The 17,371-nt window shown below is 37.4% G+C and overlaps 1 protein-coding gene across 10 annotated transcripts in view; it reads left to right on the plus strand.

Moving 5' to 3' along the window:
* Positions 1 to 16,491, plus strand: part of ZNF410 (zinc finger protein 410) — a 37,702-nt gene extending 21,211 nt beyond the window's left edge. For 5 of the 10 annotated variants that reach the window (XM_081289472.1, XM_081289471.1, XM_081289470.1 and 2 more), the window contains 4 exons: positions 5,160 to 5,285; positions 6,716 to 6,856; positions 8,276 to 8,403; positions 15,716 to 16,491. In XM_081289472.1, the coding sequence (XP_081145598.1) occupies positions 5,160 to 5,285; positions 6,716 to 6,856; positions 8,276 to 8,403; positions 15,716 to 15,763 (443 nt within the window). In that variant the 3' untranslated portion in view covers positions 15,764 to 16,491. Of the gene's footprint in view, positions 1 to 5,159; positions 5,286 to 6,715; positions 6,857 to 7,169; positions 7,377 to 8,275; positions 8,407 to 15,715 lie in introns of those variants that run through there. The other 5 variants (XR_014021402.1, XM_081289469.1, XM_081289473.1 and 2 more) reach the window with 5 other exon arrangements.
* The last annotated feature ends 880 nt before the right edge of the window (positions 16,492 to 17,371 follow it).

Raw genomic sequence — 17,371 nt, forward strand, 5'->3', positions numbered from 1 at the left:
AAACGTACACAAATATAAAGAAAAACATGTTCCTGCAATAACAGTTAACTCTTTGGTTTCATGCTACACTCAGTCCAAGTTCAGTTTTTCCAGTTACCTCAAAAATGACTTTTAAAGTTGGTTTGTTTAAATAAGGATTCAACAAAGTCCAATATTGCACTTGGTTATTAAATCTATTTTCATCTAGATCTTTTTACATTCATTTTTTTTTTTCATAGACTTGTTGAGAACAGAGTCAATTAGGTCCTTTAGAACATTCCACATTCTAGATATGTTGGTTAGCTTCCTTTTATGTCATTTGTTTCCTTATATTTTCTGTGAATGGAACTAAATGCTAACGGTTTCAAAGATTCAGCTTTTTGGCAAGAATTTATCATGAATGGTTCTGTGTGCTTCATTTTGTACCACATCACGAGGCACACAGTGTTTGAATCCACAATTGATCAGTGGTTTCAGGTGATAACAGCCTGCTTTGTAAAGTTCCCTATTAACCCTTCACCTTATGATTTCACTCCCGAATGATGCCCAAATCTGTTATTTCATTAGGAATTGTAAACTGTTGATTTTTCTTGTTCTATTATTCCTTTCACATTAGCTGGAATTCTTCTATACATTGATATTCTTCCCCAGCAAGTAAGCACATTTATTTGATCATTTGCACATGTAAGGCAGGATATTTTAATTTATTAATATTTTAATTATGAGTTTTCAAAATAAGGAATTGGTGCTCTGATTACTTTTAATATTTATTTTTCATGCTCATTTTCTTCATTTTATTTTTGGGTTGTTCATTGCTACTATATGGAAATACAACTGAATTATATTGACCTTGAAACATCAATAACAGTTGAGTTTTTGTAGATTTTTAAAATAGCTTCCTTAGGATATTTTAAGTATGAGATTGTGTCACATAAGAATTGAAATGATTTTACTACTTCTTTTCTAAACTGTATACCTTTAATTTATTTTTCTTGCCTTTTGCACTGGCTAGGACCTCAAGTACAATGTTACTTAGAAGTGGTGAGAGCAGACTTATTTCCAGTCTCAGAGAGCATTTGACCTTTCATGATTAAGTTCAGTATTAACTGTAGTTTTGTTTACATGATTTTTTTTCCCTCTCTGCATCTCACCTTTCCCCTCAATCCTTTTCCCACTTTCTCCTTTCATGTGCTAGGGATTGAACCTAAGACAGACTAGGCAAATACTGCACCACTGAACTACATCCCCAGCCCATGTTTTTAACAGTTGAGAAACTTCTATTCTAGTCCTAGTTTCAGAGTTTTTTTTTTTTTTTTAAATCATGAATGGGTGTTGGGTCTTGACAAATGCTTTTTTAAAAATGGAAATTTATTTTTTAAAGAGATTCCTTTATTTTTTTAAATGGGCCTTTATTTTGTTCATTTATTTATATCTGGCGCTGAGAATCAAATCCAGGGCCTCACACATGCCAAGCAAGCGCTCTACCACTGAGATGACTGTTTTTGTATTGCATTAGTGTGGTACATTAATTGATTTTTTTTTTTTTTTTTGTGGTTCCAACTTTGTACTCCTGGAATAAATTCCACTTGGTCATAGTATGTAATCCCTTTTATATTGTGCTAGACTTGATTTTCTCATAGTTTGTGTAATGGTTTGGATATGGTTTGTTCCTCTAGGGTGATGTTAAGATGTAGTGGAACTTTTATGAATGAGGAAGTCACTGGGGGCATTGCCCTTGGAAGGGATTGATGCTTGTCTTCCAGAGGGAAGACAGTGTTAGTTCTCTTGGGAGTTGTTATAAAATGAGGCCATCCCGAACACTTGGCCCCTTCTGTACAAGGCTGGTTTACCTCCAGTGTTTTAAAACAGCCAGTCTGACACTCACTAGAGGCCAGATTAATGGGGCTGCTCAATCTTGAACTTTTAGCCTCCAAAACTGTGAGCTAAATCAACCACTTTTCTTTATATATCACCTAGCCTCAGATACTTTGTGCTGCAACAGAAAATGGATTAAAACAGTTTGTTAAGGATTTTTTTTAAATATTTTTATTAGTCGTTCATGGATCTTTATTTTATTTACTTATTTATATGTGGTGCTGAGAATCGAACCCAGGGCCTCACCCGTGCTAGGCAAGCGCTCTTCCACTGAGCCACAACCCCAGCCCTGTTAAGGATTTTTATATGTACATTCATGAGGTCTTTAGTTTTCTTTCCTGATGATGTCTTTTTCTTTAAATATTCATTTTTTAATTATAGGTGGACACAATATCTTTATTTTATTTTATTTTTATGTGGTGCTGAGGATCGAACCCAGTGCCTCACACATGGTAGGTGAGCGTTCTACCTCTGAGCCACAACTCTAGCCCATCCTGATGATGTCTTTATCTGGCTTTTATATCAGGGATAGTACAAAAATATAAATAGATAAGTCTGATCTTCTCTTTTCTAGAAGAATTTGTGTTGGATTAGTATTATTTCTTTAAATATTTAAACTTTCACTAATATTTAAACTTTCATTAAGGAAGCTTTTCTTTGGAGTAAGACTTTTAATTACTAATTCAGTTTATTTGCTATAGATCTATTCATATTTTCTATTCTTGGTTCAGTTTTTCTAATTATCTTCCTAGGAATTTATTTCATGTAAGTTGTCTAATTTATTGAAATAAAGTAATCTTGTTTCCTTAAAATCATTTAATTTATGTAGGGACTAGTTTTCTTTGTTTGTTCTTGATTTTTATTCCCCTGGTACTGAGAGTGGAACCCAAGGGTGTTCTACACTTCCAACCTTTTTTATTTTTTATTTTGAGGCAGGGTCTTGAAGCTGGGGTGGCCTTGAACTTGGGATCTTACTGCTTCAGCCTCCCAAATTATCTGGTATTACAGACATGTGTAAGTGTGCATGGCTCTTAAAGGTGTTTTTCTCTTTTGGCCAGTATTTCCTTTTGCAAACATAAACAAAAACATCTATTTTTTATATTTCCCTTACACATTTTTTTTTTATAATTGAGATATAATTCATATAAGATTTACCCCTTTAAAATAGTGTGCAGTTGGGTGATTTTTGGTATATTCATATTTTTGCAATTGTCATCAGTATTCAATTCTAGAATATTTCATCATCCCCAAAATAATCCCCCTATCCACTGGTAGTCACTTCTCATTTTTCTATTCCTTCATCCCCTGGCATCTGTTAATTTACTGTCTGTATAGATTTGCCTGTTCTATAAAATACATTTCATATGAATTAAATTGTACAATATGTATCATTTTGTGACCACTTTCACTTAGCATATATTTTTAGAATTCATTCACATTGTAGCATATATTCACACTGAATTTTAATATGAATGAATAATACTTCCTTGTGTGGATGTACTCCATTTTTTTAATTATAGTTGAACACAATCTCTTTATTTTATTTATTTATTTTTATGTGGTGCTGAGGATCGAACCCAGGGCCTCGCACGTGCTAGGCGAGTGCCCTACCACTGAGCCACAATCCTAGCCCCCTCCATTTTGTCTATTATGAATAAGGCTGTTATCAACATTTCCATGCAAGTTTTAGCATATTAATGTGTTTCAATTTCTTTTGAGTATGTTCTTAGGAGCTGAATTGCTGGGTCATATGGTAATTCTGTTTAACTTTCTAAGGAACTGCCAGTTTTCCAAAATGGCTGCACCATTTTACATTCCTTCCAGCAGTGTATGAGGGTTCCAGTTTCTTCACAACTTTGCCAACACTTGTTTTTGTCTTTGATTGTAGCCATCGTAGGGATGTGGTTATTCTGTAAATTTATTCGATCAGTCTCTGATGGCTATCTGGAGATTTTCCAGATAATGTTTTCAGGTAGAGAGACGTGGTTTCATTTGATGGGCTAGTAGTTTCCAAACACGTTTTTCTTACACAAAGGTAGCATAGTATGTGTATAGTTCTGTAGTTATGTATATATATATTTGTTTGTTTTTTGTGGTGCTAGGGATTAAACCAAGGCCTTTGTGTATGCAAGGCAAGCACTCTATCTGAGCTATATCCCCAGGCCTAGTTATGTATATTTTTGTTTTAACCTGACAGTACTTCCTGGATTCACTCCATATCTAATGTATAGAAATTTTCATTATTCCTTTTTGTAGATTCGTTCATAATATTTCACCGGGCTTATATTCTGTAAATTTATTCAGTCACTCTCTGATGAATTTTGTATTGTCTTTAGTCTTTAGCCATTTAAAATGATGCTACAGTGAATAACCTTGTGTATAGATGTTTAACAATTTGCCACTGTAACTCTGGAATAGGTCACCTTACAAGTCGAATTCCTAGATCAAAGGACAAATACATTTGTAATTTTTCTAGATAATGTCTGATTCCCTGCCTCAAAAGTTGTAAACTTATGTGTTGTCAAAAGCAATGAAAATTGCTGCATAGTGTTTTTATCAATTGTGTAAATTTGTTCCTAGTATTTACAAGTTGGAAGATTTTACTTAAAAATCTTCAATTCTAGTGTCTCTTTAAAAAAAAAGAAAAGAAAAAATATATCAGAGGATCTGATAGTGCTAGGCCTCAGTCCCCACATGGCAACACCAAGGCGGCAAGGAATAGGTTCAGGGGATGTTATAAACCCAGAGTTGGAATGCTTGAGGAGGGTACATGTCCTAGAGGTCCATTGATGGCTATCTGAAAAGTAAAAGCTGGGTGTGCTAGTGTATACTGTAATCATAGCTACATGGGAGGCTGAGCTGGAGGATCACAAGTTTGAAGCTGGTCTGGGCCACTTAGCAAGACCCTGTCTCAAAATAGAAAATAAGAAGGGATGGGGATATAGTTCGGTAATAGAGTAATCTGAATTTGGTCTATGGTACCAAGGAAGCTGGTTAAATACTTCATGTGGTTGCCATGATCCTATACTGAAGAGGCTGTTTCAGAAGGCCAGAGTACAGTGGATCTAGAAAGGACTGAGGCTTGAAGTAATGAGTATGCTGAGCCTTCCTGCTGACCCTTCTTGATTTCCCCATGTATTAAAAGTTAAGAGGCTGACAAAGGTGGGGAATGGGAGGAGTAACCTCTTGTGTTTTTAGTTTAACATTCTCTGACCCTCTTCATCTAAGTCTTCAGTCTACTCTCTTGCCATCAGAATTGCATCCCATCTTTTTGGCTGCCCTGTCTAACCCAATCCTTATTTTAGGAGAGAAGCCTCATCAGTGCCAAGTCTGTGGGAAGACCTTCTCTCAGAGTGGGAGCAGAAATGTACACATGAGAAAGCATCACTTGCAGCTGAGAGCAGCTGGGAATCAAGAACAGGAGCAAACTGGTGAGGAGAATGGGGACATAATGGAGGACTGTGTCTTCTAGGTTCAGAGAGCCAAGTCACTGGCCTGCTTGGTTGTCTGGAGATTTTCTGATAATGTTTCAGGTAGAGAGACCTGGTTTCATTTGATGGACTAGTGATTTCCAAACATAGCTATATAATATAATCATCTGTACTCTGTATCCTTTCCTTTCCTTACCCCCCCTTTCCCCTTTCCCCAAGGGTGCTTTACCACTGAACCACATTCTCAGTCCTTTTTAAGACATGGTCCACTGAGTTTCTGAGCATCTGTCCATATCCTGAGGCTATCCTCAAACTTGCAGTCCTCCTGCCTCAGCCTCCCAAGTTGTTGGGATTACAGATATATACCACCATGCCCACTTGAGCCCAGGAGTTTTGAGATCACCGGCATTTTTTAAAGCATATATTTTCTTATTACTCATTCTCCTGTCTTCATCCATACAAAACAAAGGAATTTGAAAATGAGATAATTTTAAGATCCCAGAATCTGTAGTTTTAAAAATTTCCCAACACAGTTAATAGTGATGCATGTACAAGAGAAGTGGAAGGACTAAGACAGGAGGATCACTGGTTTGGGCAACTTAGTGAGATCCTGTGTCAAAATTTTTTAAAAAGGGCTGGAAGTTACCTCAGAGGTAGAACATTTCATGCATGAAGCCCTGGGTTTAAATCCTAATACCACACATACACACAAAAGTTCCCCTAAGAGCTGGGGTATCACTCAGTGGGTAGAGTTCTTGTCTGTTGTGATCAAACCCTGGGTTCAGTCCCTAGCACTGGAAAATCATCATCATCATCATCATCATCATCATCATCAAAAAACAAATAAATAAATACAAGTTCTTCTGGTAACATGTGCTTGTTTTTCCCAGCTACTTGGGAGGTTAAGGTGGGAAAATCACTTGAGCCCAGGAGTTTTGAGATCAACCTGGGCAACATAGGAAGATCCTGTCTCAAAAAACACCTGACAAAAACCATAAAAGTTCCCTTAGTGAGTAACTAGTTCTGGTCCATAAACCAGCATTTGAAAAGCATATAATAAAAGATTTATGTATAACAAAAGTTTAAATGTTTTTTAGATATTATTTGAATGTCTTTTGCCTTATTTTTAATTTAATAACTTTTTATTCTTATTCCTTTTTCATGTCTTCCTTAACTAATTATTCATTCCAAGTACTTCTTTCTGGGTATCTATTCTTTCCATTTCATATGCTATTTTTTTAGATATTGAGCAAGATGTTATCCCTAATACTCAACTTCCCTTCTAGATTTATTCTCATTTCCTGAAAATGGGTGAAATGGGATGTGGCATCCAAGATATAGATAAAACGTCTAGCTTCCTTGTGAAGGAAGATGAGGACCTGGCCTAGCATTGACTGCTGCATGTCTCTCACACCCTATTCTCTGTGCAGCTGAGCCACTAATGGGCAGTAGTTTGCTTGAAGAGGCTTCAGTACCCAGTAAAAACCTGGTGTCTATGAATTCCCAGCCCAGCCTTGGTGGAGAGACCTTGAACCTACCAAATACCAATTCTATCCTGGGAGTTGATGATGGTAAGACTTGTAATTCTCCTGGGGGAAAGGCTGCAACTTGAGGCTAAGGAATGGGTTGACTCCAGAATGGAGATTTCTTGTGAGTAGCTATGGTATGATTGAGTGGCATTTGTGTTCTTATTCACTGGGGTGGATAGTGAATCTGTGTTTTTTTGGATTTTTTGAGGGGTTTTTTTTGGTTTGTTTTTTTTTTTTTTTTTTTTAATCATTGAAGATGATGTACTCCAAAGATAAAGAAAAAAAAAAATTTAAAGGGAAAATTATCTGTAATCCTAGCATCCTAGGCCAACTCTTTCTGTCTTTCCTATTGCAGTTATGGAAGAACTTAACTTTTAAAACATTTAAACAGAACATAACCAGGTTTTACAGAGGAGATATAAAGCAATTTCTCCATACCTTCAAAAGCCATATCTTCTGGAGAAAAAAAAAGGGGCTCTCTAGGAAACAGTTGCTCCTCTCTGGTATAGAAATTTCACCCAAGTTACACAGGCCAGGCCCTCTTCTCTGAAAAACTTACCAGGTGAGGTCAGCATGCATTTATTCAGTGCCTACTGTGTGCCTGGCACCATGGGAAAGAATAAAAGTAGAATAGGGACCTTAAAATCCATTTGTGATAGAGTAAATGAAAGAAAGTGTATCACCAAGCCTTAAATTATTCAGTAGAGTCTGGAAGAGCAGTGTAAGCCACAAAACACATAGAGGATAAATGAATTGAGAGCTAAGTGATTTCTCTGTAAATTGTTAGCTGAAGATTTTTATGGTGATCTCACTAGTTTATATTTTAGTATGAGGTCCTGTGTTTTAGGTATTTATATCTTAGTTTTGGGTGTGACTGTGTTTGTGTAACTTCTCTGTGGAGCCCATATGGGGCTTGTGTGCTACCACAGTATGCCTCCTCTTGTTTCATGAATAATCTAAGTAGATAACCAAAGCCAGAGGCACAGGAATTGTATGAAGCTGCTTTGCCAGCTCTGAGGAAGGCACACTGAGTGAGAACTTTGAAGCCAGGATTAGCTTAAGTTCTGGACCTGCACGTATTGCACTACTGGTATTATTGGTGACTGTTGTAAGGGCTGGTCAGATTCCCTGATTTGCCTGCCTGAACTTCATTTGGCCTGTTTCATACCCCATTATAGCCCAAGTAACAGTGGTAAAGCCATATTACTCTAAATTGGTTTGTTGAAAAATTATCAGTTTCTGCATCAAGAATTCTTTTTCTTTCATCCTTCTTTTGTAATACTTTCCAAATTTCACTGGTATTGATTATCAGGCAGGAATTAACTTGAAGAAATATAGGAATGTGGGATTCACTTTTTCACAGAACAGTTTTTAGAGTTTTTCTTATTGAAAGGTTTGATTCGGCATTAGGTCTATCTGAGAATTTACCTTTCATTGAAGATTCATTTTTCTGTTTCACAGAGGTGCTCACTGAAGGATCCCCACGTCCCCTGTCTTCAGTGCCTGATGTGACACATCACTTGGTGACCATGCAGTCAGGGAGGCAGTCATATGAAGTTTCTGTTCTAACTGCAGTAAATCCGCAGGAGGTAAAACTGTCTCTTGCCCTTTTTTGTTTCTATGGTGACTTAAGTGGAGAGTGATTGGGAATCTAGTTTAGAGGAACTGAAAAAATTCTTTATAATTTCCATTTCCTGGCAACTTTGACTTGAGTTTCTTCCTTGAAGCTAAGCAAATCTCGCTTGCTAAGAACTTGAGTATTAGGGTCTTGTGAGTTGGGAGATAACTCTGTCACAGCTGGGACTCTCACTTTTAGAGTTCCTTTATGTATATTCTTTAATCAGTAATGTCTGTTACCACTGTTTTCTGCCTCATTGTGGATACTGTTTTTATTGTATAAAGAAAATAACATCTACTGGGTGCAGTGGCACTGGCCTGTAATCCCAGCAACTCAGGAGGCTGAGGCCTGAGGATCTCAAGTTACAGGCAAGCCTGAGCAATTTAGTGAGACCCTGTCTCAAAATAAAAAATATAAAGGACTGGGGTAATTTAGTGGTAGAGCACCTTGGGTTCAATCCTCAGTACCAAAGGAAATAACATTCTGGAACAAACCTTTGAGCAAAAAAAAGCTTAGTTACAAAACAATTCAAAATAATTAACATTCACCTGCTCTGGTTATAGTCTAAGAGATGCCATACTATGCCAACTGGGCATAAAGGAATGTGTTCAGTTGCTTGTTGAATGAGAATAATTAAAATTAAGGAGGTGTTTCAGATTGATTTTAGGTTCCTACTCTATGGTCTTGGCTCAGACCTAAAGAGTAGAATGGGAATCAGACAGGCTTCTGAAATCTTAGGATATTTTATTGGTCTAGTGTCATGTGAGTACATGACTTCAACACAAGTTTATTTTAATTTTATTTTGAGACAAGGTCTTGTTAAGTTGCCCAGGCTGGCCTGAACTTGTGATCTTCCTATTTCATCCTCCCCTGTCACTGGGATTATAGGTGTGTAACACTGCACCTGGCTGTGTATTAACTTTTGGCAAAAGTTAAGTAGCTTGGATCCCTTAGCTATTTAAAATAAACTTAACTATTAGTTTATTTTTCAGTGCTGTCCCTTCTTTTCCCCCTCTTTCCTTTCATTATAACTTTGCCACAGTGAACTTCTACATTATTCAAATAACTGTGCATTCTATATTCAATATTCTCAATTGTTGTAAAATATTCCTTGGGATCCCCAGGATCACAGGATTCTGGGCATTGTGCTAATGCTCTGCCGGGCCCTTTCTTTGTTCATTCATTGTTGTGTCCCTTTCAAAGCCTTGATTCTATTATTTTGAATGTTTTGCTACTGGAATCATTGGTTCAATCTTAAGTCACTTCTTCCAGGTTATTGCTTTGAAACTAATTATCTGTCTCACCTTAGGAGCTTTTTCTTTCTCCTTCATTTTTGCCCTTCTTCATTTTTCTGTTTTCAAATACATGTTTCAGAAGTTTTCAGGGAGTGTGGTGAGAGATAATAGTACAGTGAATCTATGTACCTGTCATTCATTTGCAATAATTAACTTTATACTCTTTTTTAACCCCCCCCATCTTTGTTGTTGTTGCCATTGAGTTTCTGCTGGAATATTTTAAAGCAAATTGTTGACATATCTGTAAATTTTTAGTATACTCTCTAATAGACAAGGACTTTCAGAAAAAGCTATCTTTACCAAACCCAACAAAATTATAACTTATTGATATCCTCTGGTATTTCAAATATTCATGTTCTTCTATTTTTTTCTTAAAAATGTCATTTTATAGTTTGTTTACTTGAATCAGGATTCAAACAAGGCCCATATGTTTAATTTAGCTCTTAATTTTCCTTAATAATCCCCTCCTTACCTTTACTCCCCCCTTCCCCTATAGTATCGTTAGCTATTTAAGGAATTGGGTTATTTGTCCTGAAGAATTTCCCTTAAGAATTCTAGTTTTGGCTGATGTACTTTTGTTTCTCTACAAGGTTTCCTAAAAACACTTATAGTTACATTTAGAAGTTTGGTTAGATTCATTCCCCTCCTGCCTTGACAAGAATATTTTACAGGTGATGCTCTTGCTTCCCATTACATCTCATTGGGAGGCACATGATAGCACTCACTCTCTTACTAGTCTTAAGAATAACTTGTAAGCCAGGTGTGGTTGTTTACACCTGTAATCCCAGGCGGCTCAGAAGGCTGAGGCAGGAGGATTTCGAATTCAAAGCCAGCCTCAGTAAATTAGCGAGGCATTAAGCAATTCAGTGAGACCTTGTCTCTAAATAAAATACAAAGTAGGGCTGGGATGTGGCTTAGTGGTCAAGTGCCCCCAAGTTAATCCCTGGTACCTACTCTGCACCCCCCAAAATGACTTATAGGTTATGTAAAAGTTTGGCAACTATTATCGATCATGGCCCAGATCTCTTTTTATTAAGACTAGCAAAATGGGATACCTGAAATGGTCATTTCAGAAAAATAATTTCCAGGAGATCATCATGCATTGTAGGTCAGATCTGTAAGAATCTACTAATGAACTTCTAACTCATGTAAATATTGCTTTAAAAATAACCAGACTATGTGGTGTATGCCTTGGTGTATGCCTTTAATCCCAGTGACTTGGGGGGCTAAAGCAGGAGAATTGCAAGTTGAGACCATCTTGGGCAATTTAGCAAGGCCTTATCTTATTTTTACCTTACAAAAATTATCCTATGACACATTTTTTTTTAAAAAACATACAGCTTTCCTATACCAATAAATACTTTTTTAAAAAATTGAAGCAGTTCAGGTAACCCCATGTAAAATGCCAGACGTATAAAACCTTACTTCATTCAACTGATATTTGTTAAATACTTGATGCAAAGCACACTTTAGGATGCTAGTTATACAATAGTAAACACAATATTGTCTATTTCAGCTTACAAGCAGACCTCTATCTTTTATAACTTCATAACTATATTAATGGTGTCCCAGGAGTTGTGCTGTACAGAGAGGTTAGAATGTGAGGAATGGGAGATCAATAAACCAACAATTTTTAACAGTGTATTAAGTGCCTATATTAAGAAAAGTCAGAGAATATACTTTAGAGTTTTTAAGTTGAGACCTAAGGGATGAATAGAAGTCATCTTGATGGAGGAGGTGGAAGAGTTAGAAGAAAATAACTTGCATAAGGGCAGTACTGTACAAGGCAGAGAAAGGGAGCGGGATGCATCTCTGAACCCCAGATGATTGAATATGATAGGACATAAAATAGGTAGATGGGCTGGAACAGAAACATGAGAGCTGGAAAGATAAGCTGGTTCCTTCTCTTTTTTTAATATTTATTTTTTAGTTACCAGTGGACACAATATCTTTATTTTTATGTGGTGCTGAGGGTTGAACCCGGTACCTCACGCATGGTAGGCAAGTGCTCTACTTCTGAGCCACAACCCCAGCCCCTAAGCTGGTTCCTTCTTTTTTTTTTTTCTTTTAAAGAAAGAGAGAGAGAATTTTAATATTTATTTTTTAGTTATTGGCGGACACAACATCTTTTGTTTTTGTATGTGGTACTGCGGATTAAACCCGGGCCGCACGCATGCCAGGCAAGTGCGCTACTGCTTGAGCCACATCCCCAGCCCTAAGCTGGTTCCTTCTTGAAGGACTTTCTAAGACATGATTTTTGTCCTGGGGGCAATAGGGAGCTACTGCATGGGTAAAATATGATCATGTTTACATATGCAGAATTCTAGAAATAGTAAATTTGTTCATTTGAACCTAGGCACATGGGTCTTGGCATTGACCTGTAGATGCTGCCTACTGACAACCTTAGGCAGACTCGGTAACATAGATTGCCTAAAAATCAAAAGAGGAGCCAGGTGGTGGTGGAGCATACCTGTTAAGCCCAGAGACTTTGGGACGCTGAGACAGGAGGATTGCAAGTTCAAGACCAGCCTCCAAAATTCAGTGAGATCCTGTCTCAAAATAGAAAAAGGACTGGGAATGTACTGTAGTGGTAAAGTTGCCCCAGGTTTTACTCCCTAGTACCAAAAAAAAACCATTAGAAATAAATAAATAAAAATCAAAAGAGGACTTGGAATATAGCTCACTGGTAGAGGACTTACCTAGCATATGCAAGATCCTGGGTTGATCTTCAGTACTGTAAAAACAAACAAAAGAACACAGTAAGTCCTTTACCTCCAAAAAAGCTAAGGGTCTAATAGCCCCTAAGTACCCAATTTCATAATGAAAGCCCTGAACACTTAACAGAAAAATATTAACTCAAAGAGGAAATTGCTGCCTTTAATGTAACTAAAAATCCTGCACTATCACTTTTTACCTCACGTGTCCTTGTATATTTACAGACACACCCTCTGCTGAGCCCCACATCTCTTGCCTTATTGTCTTCTCCTTACCATGGACGTTTCCACTGTGTAGCTCCTCTTCTTTTCTAGGTGGGCATATCATATTCTCTAGTACCTTCATTTTAATAAGGCATTCAAGGCTCCAGGCTTAGTCTTCTTCCTAATCCAAGGACTAAGTACTAACTGTCCTTTGCTCTGGTGAGTTAGTTATGTTGATTTCTAAGAATTCTTTTGAGCTGAAGGGGTAGTTCAGTTGTAGAGCACTTTCTTAACATGCACAAGGCCCCGTGTTTGATCCCCAGCACTTGGGAAAAAAGCAAGGTCAGATACCAGAGAAGATGTAGGCTATTTGCAGGTTTTAAAACAACACAAGCTGCTTCTTCCATTTGCTGTTGGAGATCATCATGCATTGTAGATCAGATTCATAAGATCTACTGATGAACTTCTAACCCATGTAAATATTGATGTAAAAATAACCAGACTCTGTGGTGCATGCCTTTAATCCCAGTGATTTGGGAGGCTGAGGCAGGAGAATTGCAAGTTGAGACCATCTTGGGCAGTTTAGCAAGGCCTTATCTCAAAAAAGTGGTGGAGAGGACTGGGGATATGACTTAGTAATAGAGGGCCCCTGGGTTTGATCTCCAGTACCACAAATAATGATAAAAATACCTTAGCAAGAATATCAGAGGTCAGCTAGGCACAGTGGTGCATGCCTGTAAACAGCAGCTTGTGAAGCTGAAGCAGGAGGATCACAAGTTCGAAGCCAGCCTCAGCAATTTAGTGAGACCCGGCTTTAAAATTAAAAAGAAAAAGGACTGGGAATACAGCTCAGTGGTAAAGCACCTCTGGGTTCAATCCCTAGTTAAAAAAAAAAAAAAAAAAATCAGAGAACAAATCAGGTAACAAATCAGGTATCAGAAATTTCATGGAAAATGTTAAAAAAAACTTTGAGCCAACTCTCATTCAAATTCAGGTGTAGTAGCACAATTCTGTAATTCCAGTGACCCAGGAGGCTGAGGCAAGAAGATCACAACTTCAAGGCTAAGCTCAGCAAGGCCAACTGCATACGGGATAATATTAAGAAATTACTGTTACTTTGTTTTAGCTGGGATAATGATATTGTGATTATATTTTTATAAAAAGTGCTCATCTTTTAGATATCCATAAGGACGACTTATTTATGACAGAAATCATTGAACAAGGATTTGCTTCAGAATAGTTTAATAGATTAGCAGTGGTGGTGGCAGGGAAGGGATGAGTTGAAATGAGTTTGACTCTGAGTTAATGTCTGTTTAAGCTTAGTGAAGGACACATGGATCCATTGTACAAGTGTCTCTATTTCTGTGTGCCTCTTAATCCATAATAAAATGTTTTGTTTCAAACAACAACAACAAAACATTTTTTAAAAGTCTGGGGATGTAGCTCAGTAGTAGAGCTCTCTTGCATTCAATCCCCAGTATCAAAGGTGATGGGGGGAACTTATTCAAAGGGTTCAGATTATATAATTTCTGGTTTTTCTTTTTTTTTTTTTTTTTTAAGAAAGAGAAAGAGAGAGAGAGAATTTTTGAATATTTATTTCTTAGTTTTCGGCGGACATAACATCTTTGTTTGTATGTGGTGCTGAGGATCGAACTCAGGCCGCACGCATGCTAGGCGAGCGCGCTACCGCTTGAGCCACATCCCCAGCCCTGGTTTTTCTTAGTATTGCCTGAGGTCTCCTCTAAGAATTAAAGGACTCATTGCACAGGGCTGATTGCAACCTGGGCTTTTGGACTCTTACCCACTAAAGATCATCCCAAGTGAGGTTCCATATTTACATTGAGTTTACATTCTTGAATTCAAGAACCAGTATAGCTTTGAACCCAGCCAGCTTCAACTTTATCTTAGAGTATTTTCCAAATAAATCAAAGCAGAAAACATAATTACAAATTCTGTTTGTTTCTCCAAAAGTGCCATTGCTGAGTTTGAGTACAGCCTTATCAGAATCTTGGCCTACATTCTAAACATTTTCTTTTTTCAGTGCTGGGGATCAAACCCGGATCTCTGTGTGTGCTAGGCAGGGGCTCTACCACTGAACTATATCCCCAGGCCAAAAATACACCATTCTTATATCCGTACCACACAGCATCAAAGGAAATATATGGTTTAAGTTTTGAATATTTCTTTAAACTTTGTTTAAATTTTCTTTTAATTCCATCATTAAATTCTGCTATATAAATTACCTTCATCCAAATTAAGATCACCAAATAAATACATATCAAGCTCAAGAACTTACCTCATTTGATGTTAAGCCTAATTTTTATTTTGAATTTCACTGAATTGCTTCCATCTCACTTTTTAAAAATTTTTTTTTAGTTATACATGGACACAATCTTTATTTTTATGTGGTGTTGAGGATTGAACCCAGTACCTCACATGTGCAAGGCAAGCGCTCTGCCACTGAGCCACAACCCTGGCGCCATCTCACTTTCTTTTTATAATAATATAGGAAAATATATAATTTTGTGATTTATATTACACGAAACCTCCCTTTGAACAGAAGCCTTACGTGTCAAGTAGAATGTCAGTGTTTGCTGACACCCTCAGAGTGTCCCTCAGGACTATATCCCTTCATCAAAGAAAAGGTATTCTTTTAAACCCTTTTCAGTTCTTAGGTCTTATAACAGAAGGGCTCCTTTCCTGGTTTCTTCTCATTCAGGTTTCAGTCTGTGTTTTAGCTGACACAAACATCTAAAGAGTTTTAGCTCCACTATTTCTGATTTCCTTGTAAGTTACACATTCCTCCATCACTGATTGGTAAGTAAGTGACTATTCAAACAATAGAATTGTTTATAGACAGGATATTTTATTGCCATAGTTCATATGACAGCATCATGAAGTGGCCCAAGTGCTGTCCCAAGGCTAATATATGAAAAAGATCTATCAGTCTATGCCTGTCAGAACTAAATGTCCTTCACTTACCTCCCAAGTGTGTTCTCTACCCTTCACTCTTAACCCTTGTACTTATTATGAATTAATTTTCCTATAATTCACCTATAACCTATTTTAGATATGCTTTCAATCTTTTACAGTTACTAAACCAAGGAGATTTAACTGAAAGACGGACATGACCATGGGTGCTCCTGGAAGAGCAGCTCTGATCCCAGAATGCATAGTGGGAATAAGGATGCAAAGGCTCACGACCTGCCAGAACCAAATGAATATGTGAAGGACAAGACTCTACTTTTGCCTGTTTATCTTCCCTGGCAGAGAAAATGGATTATGAGAGCTTTTCTTCAGCCACCATCTAATTCAGACAAGGAGCCAAGCAGTGACTGTGGGATGGGTAACTACCTGCCTCTCTCCCCACTGCAAAATTTTGGGATAGACTTTTCCCTAAAGTGAATTCAATTACATGTTGGCTTAAGTTTTCCATTATGATTGGTTGAGGGGAGGTTTTCCTTTGAAGAGCTTTCATCCCAGATCCAGCTCTCTTTTCACAGGGATGAACAATGTCCTGTCACCAACTAGGGAACTTCACCAGAAGTTTTCAAGATGCCTTGTTGCTTTGAAGAAGGGAGTGATGTCAGTTCTGTCTGCATTCTCCCTTTAGCAACCTGAGTAACAGACTCTCAGCCATTGGGCTGCAAAAAATAAATTACTTGAATCTCCCCTTGGCCCAGGCTGAGGTACTGTCTTGTCCTGTACACCTCTACTTGGTCACTTTGTTTTCTTTGCTTATGGAACATAATAGTAGCATGTTAAGAGGTTTTTTTTTGTTTTGTTTTTTAAGTTAAAAATTACATGATCCATTTTTCCCTTTAAATAAACAAAACAGCCCAGGCAGTTATTTGGTTCTTGTTTTAGACAAAACTTGTTTCCTTATAGAGAAAATAAATAATTCATTCCTTCTCTTTAAAGATAGAACACTGATTTATTATTAGGATTCCATGAGGTAAAGCAGAACTGAGGAGTCTTAGGAAACATGAGTGTCTTCATTTCTAACTAGCAAACCCAGATGGTTGTTTGAGAGTATCCTTCTGTTACCATCAGAAAAGACCATGTCTGCATCTGAGAAAACAGCAACAACAGATAATTTTGAATTTTTTCTAGAAAGATAATTTGTTAAAAGATATGCATACTCCTCCTGTGTTATGTGGATTCAGTTCATGGCAATTAAAATCCCAGTGTTTGCCTTCTGCAGTCTTATTTTGATATTGGATGATTTTCACCCTGGGAAGTTTTTGTCCTCTAGGGGACATTTGGCAATATCTGGTAACACTTTTGGTTGTCAAACTAAAAGAAAGTGCTACTGAGTAAAGACCAGGGATCCTGCCTATAAAGGACAGCTTCCTCTCATAACTACCAATTTAAAAAAAAAAATCCCAAAATATTAAGTGCTAAGGATAAGAAACCCTGAACTAAAGGTTGCAAATTTGTCACCCCCCATGGGCTAAATCTGGTAAACAGAGGTGTTTTATTTTGCCCACATAAAATAACTTTGGCAAGGGGTACCAGGGATTGAACTCAGGAGCAATCAAACACTGAGCCACATCCCCAGCCCTATTTTGTATTTTATTTAGAGTCAGGGTCTGAATTGCTTAGTACCTCGTTTTTGCCGAAGCTGGCTTTGAACTCTCAATCCCCCTGCCTAGCCTCCCAATCCACCATGCCTGGCCTAAATAATTTTTAATTAGTTGCCAAGATGCACATTTCTGGATTTGTG

This window comes from Spermophilus citellus (assembly GCF_964194105.1).
Source record: "Spermophilus citellus genome assembly, chromosome: 4".
Classification (NCBI taxonomy): domain Eukaryota; kingdom Metazoa; phylum Chordata; class Mammalia; order Rodentia; family Sciuridae; genus Spermophilus; species Spermophilus citellus.